The following is a 6,533-nucleotide window of genomic DNA, read 5'->3' as shown; positions in this document are numbered from 1 at the left end:
GTACCGGTTTTCCACCCGCTCTCAGATACTCTGCTGTAATTCCATCCTTCCCATGTGCCTTGCCGTTCTTAAGCTGTTTGAGAGCCATTTCAATCTCCTGCAAACTGACGTCCGGGATATCACGGTATAGTGTCGGGTTACTTTAGCTCTTTGGTTGTTCTAATATTCTTAGATTATACTAGTATTATATCTACCTTAGTAGTAACTATTTATTACGAAAGTTAATTGACGTACCATAAAATATAAGATCACGTGAACATCCTAATATCTCTCTCGACTCAATTTACTGTGTAACAACAAAGTCTTGGTTTCAATTTTCAATCGAGAAAGTATAAAAAACCAAAATTTTTAAACGACCTAGCATGTAAAATACCTGATAAATTAGTAATGTTAAGAGTCATTGTAGACAAAGTTACATCGCGATCTAGCACTATTTTAAAAAATACATAAAGTGGTTGCTTCTTAGTCACTAGATGGGCTAGAATACAGAGAATGTAATTAGTAGATTATTTAGGAGTCTACATTGCCTTTATATTAGTGACAAAAATAAAAGTGAATTTATTCAACGAATTAAGAGCATCAACACAATATTTTTTATAGAAAGGGAAACAATTTGATGGTCCGCTTGATGGCAATTGACAATTGCCACCTATAATCATCAACTAATAGTATTAAAATATAGTGAAATACATATAACGTAACATATACTAAAATAAATATTTAAATGTTGTACATATTCAACTTAAACTAATAATATACGTCTGTCCAAAATATCAACATCAATAAACATTTCAAAAGACCTGGCAACTTCATAGTCTAAAGTCTTTAAATTTGCTTAAGTGGTTGCATAGATTTCGTACAAATGGTTTACAAAAGGTTGCAAAGACTATAGTAATAAGTACGCCCCATTTTTGTTTTTGGTAGAATGACTTGGGCTTTATGTATTGATATACGGTTAAGTATAATTGAAGTTTGCATGTATTATCTAATTAATTAAGATGTTCGTTCATATAATGGCAATATAATATTTTTAAATTTAAATATAATATTACAAATTTTGCTGAACTTATAAAATTAATTAAAATCTATTAGTATTGTTTTTATCATGGTTTCTACTATTTATCGATATGAACTGAAATTGAATTACGAATAATACTTAAAAATATTTATGAACAATTAATGATAATGAATTATATTTGTAGTATGCTGTTTCCCATTAAAATATCACCTTTTAAAATAAAAAAAAAATTAATCATATAGTTATATGTAATTAATTATAATAATATATATTATAACTACAAATCGGGATATTTCTGTTATATGTATATAAATCGTATGTGTACGAGTATATTCTTTAAAACTTTATATGTGTTTTTTCAGATGCTGTTTGTTAATATGTCAAAGAGAACTTGCATTACTCACCTGTCAAAAAAAATATTTTAAATTGTAGCAGAGTAAAATAAAGTAACTAAACATAAATACTTACACTAAACATAATAATTTAATTGATATATCAAACATTTTGTATACACTAGCCTACTACGATATAAATTGAGAAAAATAGCAACTGGTGGTGTATCTTTCGTCCTCTTTCCACTAATTATATTTTAATAAGAAGAAAGGAGACAACCATATAATTTACAATTTTTATTTTATCATCCCTTCTATGCATTCATTATTCTTATGTAATTTCTTATTTAGGATTGTACCCATATTTGACAAATTTTTTTTATTTTATATTTATATCCTAAGTTTGTACTTGATATGCCAGAGAAAGAATCTTATTGACTTTTGGATTAATTAAATTGTATTAACAATATTATTTAAATTAGCTTAAGTATTTTGAAGATGGTTATATTAAATTTGACTAAATATTTAATGAAAAATGACGGGTACTTGCCATATTTGCGATGTGAGGATTGAAGGAATGATTAAAAAAATTGAACATATTGTTTAATTTATTTACTTTATATAGTATATTTATGTACATTCATTTAAACATGAATTATAAATTTGTTATCACTCATCAAAATAGGTACCTTTTAATTCTAATCCCTTGACTATTTATAGTAATAGTAACTGTAAAATCTACTTATGCCATTTGAAAGATAACAGCCCAATTTTTCTATTCACCCCATATGTCGTTTTTTAACCCTATGTTCATAGTGAATAGAGACAACATTTTCATATTTTTCTTTCAAATAAAAAAATAAACCGCTTTTCTATTATTTTAAACATATTAAATTAGTCTAGTTAAGTAGTGTAATGGATATTTTTGATGCCTCATATTAATTTAGAAATAATATGAAATCTATGTCAAAGATAGAAAATGTGTACTATTCACCCCGTTTCACAGTAATGTATTCTAGTTACCGCCAATTTAACTCATTTCGCGCCAATTTTCTTGACATTACTTGTCTTTCTTCCATATTTTTATCTGCTTGACCTGTGTACTTACTTAAATAATATTGAATTCGGTTCAATTTCAATCTGGTTTCGCATTTTATTAATCGTTTAGCACAAATATTGAAAATGACTCTTTTTGAGAATCGTCCTACATTGAAATTCTCACGAATTAGCGACAACGCATTCACTCCTACAAAAGGCTCTGAGAAGGCAGCTGGCTTAGATATGAAAAGGTAAGAGTATATACCTTAGTTTCGAATTGTTTATATCTTAAATTACAGATTAGTATATAGCCATTAATTTATTAAGTTCTAAACTATTCATTTTTTAATTTATAGTGCCTATGATTGTGTAGTACCAGCTCGTGGAAAAGCATTAGTGAAGACAGACTTACAAATTGAACTGCCACCTGGTTGTTACGGTCGTGTGGCTCCTCGTTCTGGTTTAGCTTTGAAGAACTGTATCGATGTTGGCGGTAAGCATTGGAAATCCTTAAGCAAATTCATTCTTCCTCGGACTTGTATGAACAAAATAATAGTACTTCAGAATCAATTTCTCTATCATTATTAATACTTTACTTCATAATCAAGGACTAAATTTACTGAGATTCAAGAATAGTTAATAACTTGGAGGAACATATTACTCTTAAATAACTTGCACAGCAATACTTTTACATTCAAAAATTTTCACTGCAAAGATTTCAATAAAGTATGGTTTATTTTTTCAAATTTACTTTCCTGAGAACTGTTGTAAAAAATCTACTACTATTTATCCTTGAGTGTCTATTTCTGGGCCTTGCTCGATATATTCAAAGGCTCTGACACAGGTTATTGAATAACAGTTTTATGTGTCCTATAAAGCATAAAGTGAGTGGTAGTCATTTTTAAATGTCTAAGTGTTGATATTATAAGTCAGAGGTTAAGACTGAGATAACTTTATTAAATAATGCATAAACATTCTTAAAAAACTTAAAATTAAGAAAAATTATAATTATTGTAAGTGGCACCTACACTGTACAAATTAATTTTTACAGCCCTATCACTGGATATTCTTAAATTATCACACATCTGTTGCAAATATAGGTAACAAAACATTTTCCTTATGTTCTAACATACTCCATCCAGTCTTTATCTAACTTCTAATAAGACCACACATGTAATTACCCATATAAGTTACTTGAGTAATAGGTTCTTTTTTTCTGTACTCTCTAAGTTTTTTTGTTCTATTTGTTGTCTCTTCTTTTTTATTCCTGTGGTAAATTTATTTTCTATTTTTTTATTGGCCTTTACTTTTTCTGTTCAATAAAGATTTTGTGTAGAGATAAAATTAGAAATTTTTCACAATATATGAATTAGACAATGTCTGAATGAAATCGAGTTAATAGGTTAGCATTGCTTGTTAGCGTTGTTGGTTCACTAGTAGATTTTTTAGGAAGGAATGTAATGTGTACAAATTTGAATCTGTGATACAAATTTATTATAACAAATCTCTTTCGCAGTTTCCAAACAAGATACAAATATAATAACTTGTTGCCTGTCTGGTGATATAAAATAACTTTGTCTGTGCCACAGTGCAGGTAGTCTTAAAATTACATATTTAGGAAATCAATAAGAGTTTATTAGAAATTTCAAATATGTATGGTATACTACATGTAATAGGAATTAGTATATATATAATATTTATATAAACAGCAGCAATACTTTTATCTTACACGAAGATTGTATTATCTTCAAATGCTGTCATGAATAGCACCTACCTTTGCTTTATGCGTCATCTCAAGCAGTACCCCATAATCATGCTATGTGATTTAAAAATTGTGTTTCAATTGTTTTAGAGAGTGTTCAACTAATTAATCTAATTATTTTTATTTATAAACATGGTTTAAAAAACAGCTAAAAATTTTGAGTTTTAAAGGTATATAAAGTTGAGAAAGTGGGGAAATATGTTTAGATTTACTCATTGAGTATTTATTAAAAAGGATTTTAATGATTTCAGTTTCATCCAGTAAACACATGACCAGTAGTATTACCCATATCACAAAAATAATTTGACATCAATAATAGTCATCCTATTTTTGTAATTATAGCCATGCAGGTAGATTTGCTAGCCGTGAAGCAAAAATAAGGAATAATAATTAATGCTATCAATCACATATTAAACTGAAATAGACTAGAAGAGAGAATAAAATAATTATATTACTTTTATATATGTAGATGCCATTTTTATTGAATATTTGAAATATCTACATATGTGTTTATTCTTTTGCAGCTGGTGTCATTGATGAAGATTATCGTGGAAACATTGGTGTAGTCTTATTTAATCATTCAGATGAAGATTTCCATGTAAAAAAAGGAGATAGAATTGCACAACTTATTTGTGAGAAAATATTTTATCCTACTGTAATAGAAGTAAAAAATTTAACAGAAACTAAGAGAGGTGAAGGTGGTTTTGGATCAACTGGTACACAGTAAAATCTATCATTTTGAACATTCACACAAGTAACTGTTCCCATTTTCCCAAAAATGTTTCAATTTTGCTAGAATTTGGTAAACAATATTTGAAGAACTGAGCTATTGTGATATATGAATAAAATAGATAATAATTTGTAGTTTTAGAAAACCATTACAAATGTACCAATTTGTTTTGGTTGCATTTTGTTACTAATGATCTGCATAATTTGTTAACCTCCTACTTTTTATTTTCCTTACAACACTCCTGATTGCATTTTTTTTTTTTTTGTTATGAATAATATTAAATAAAACATTTAACCATCCAAGTGTTTATATTTCTGAAATGGAGAGTATGAGAAAAAAAGTAGGTTAAAGAGCTAATACGAGCTAATAGCTTATACCACATTATGCTTAATTTTTTAATCCTTTTGTCACTATGGTCTTTGTAAACTGATGTTTATAAATTTCATCTTTATAATTCAAAATCTGATGACAAAAATATTTATAATACAGTATAATAAAATATATACATACAAGAGCTTACTTATTTAGATGCACTCAAGGGGTTAATATTATCTTTTTCTATAACAAGGATTTTGATTTTTATTTCATATATGTGTAGACAGTTTGACACATTTTATAAGCATAAAATAAAAGAAATATTGTTATAAAATTGTTTTATTGTACGATTTTATAGTATGATGAAACAAATTTTTTTTTGTGCAGTATTTAATACTTAGGTACATCTTACATTACTTATTTATATATAGATATCATGAACATGGAGGATTACAGTCAAAATTTTCCATGACACTTTGTAGTTGCAGTTTTATGGGGGGTGTTATTGTTATATCAGGATTTGAAACAGATTCTTTACTTTTCTTCAAAAATGGTTTGAAGAAGCTTAGTAGCTTATTGTCCTTAGAGATACCAAAATCAATTTCTGCTTTTTCTACTTGCTTCTCAATTATATCCACATTATTTTGTAATTTTATAATAACATCATTTATAGCAAGTATTTTCTTCGAGAGTACACTTACTTCACTGCGATATTTATATATATCATCAGAAACTACTTTGTTGCAGTCGCCATTTTTCAACTTTATCATGAGTAAAACACTGGTTAATTCCTCGAGTCTTGTTAACATATTATCAATAACATCTTGCACACTTTTAAATCCACTAGACACATCCAACTTCAAATAAGAGGCATAATCGTTTGCCAATTCTTCCAACATAATGCCTTCATTGTGCGTCACTGAAATTAGGATAAATACATTCTAATAAAGATAAAAATTTATCCAGAATATCTGTCAAGACTTTTGACAATTCCCTGATGGAAGTTGGACAAAGATAGTAAAATTTCATAAAAACGTTCATAGTATAATATTAAAACTACAATAATTTAGTTTTAACTACCTGTTGACTACTTAAAATACGAAACATATTTCGTAAAAGCTTGTAACTAGTAAACGTGATTGTGAAATATATCTTGCAAAAGTCGCTGTGGATCGTGGCCATGAATAAATGACATTTCCAGTTACTTTACAGATTAGAGAGTCTGTCTAAACTTTAAGACAGTTTCTCTAATCTGTAAAGTAACTGAATATGTCATTTAGACTAAAGAGTTCCGAAATCTTTTGTTAGAACTGACATAGCACATTGTCTTATTTGAAA

The 6,533-nt window shown here is 27.8% G+C and overlaps 2 protein-coding genes across 2 annotated transcripts; one reads left to right on the top strand and one right to left on the bottom strand.

Annotated features, from left to right (window-relative positions):
* Nucleotides 1–2,385: 2,385 nt before the first annotated feature.
* Nucleotides 2,386–5,182, top strand: LOC113520356 (deoxyuridine 5'-triphosphate nucleotidohydrolase). Its single transcript, XM_026905673.3, has 3 exons — nt 2,386–2,639; nt 2,745–2,881; nt 4,675–5,182. Exons 1-3 carry the CDS (start codon nt 2,533–2,535, stop codon nt 4,875–4,877), a joined length of 447 nt encoding a protein of 148 aa, XP_026761474.1. The 5' UTR covers nt 2,386–2,532; the 3' UTR covers nt 4,878–5,182.
* A 336-nt stretch (nt 5,183–5,518) lies between these two features.
* LOC113520376 (uncharacterized) lies at nt 5,519–6,263 on the bottom strand. The gene has a single exon (XM_026905699.3). The coding sequence runs from the start codon at nt 6,092–6,094 to the stop codon at nt 5,630–5,632; it is 465 nt and encodes a 154-aa protein (XP_026761500.1). The 5' UTR covers nt 6,095–6,263; the 3' UTR covers nt 5,519–5,629.
* Nucleotides 6,264–6,533: the final 270 nt, after the last annotated feature.

The sequence above is a fragment of the Galleria mellonella genome, unplaced genomic scaffold (assembly GCF_026898425.1).
Source record: "Galleria mellonella isolate WM207_F2 unplaced genomic scaffold, CSIRO_AGI_GalMel_v1 utg40, whole genome shotgun sequence".
NCBI lineage: Eukaryota > Metazoa > Arthropoda > Insecta > Lepidoptera > Pyralidae > Galleria > Galleria mellonella.
Note: the sequence above shows the minus strand (reverse complement) of the source record. Positions and strands in the feature narration are given on the sequence as shown.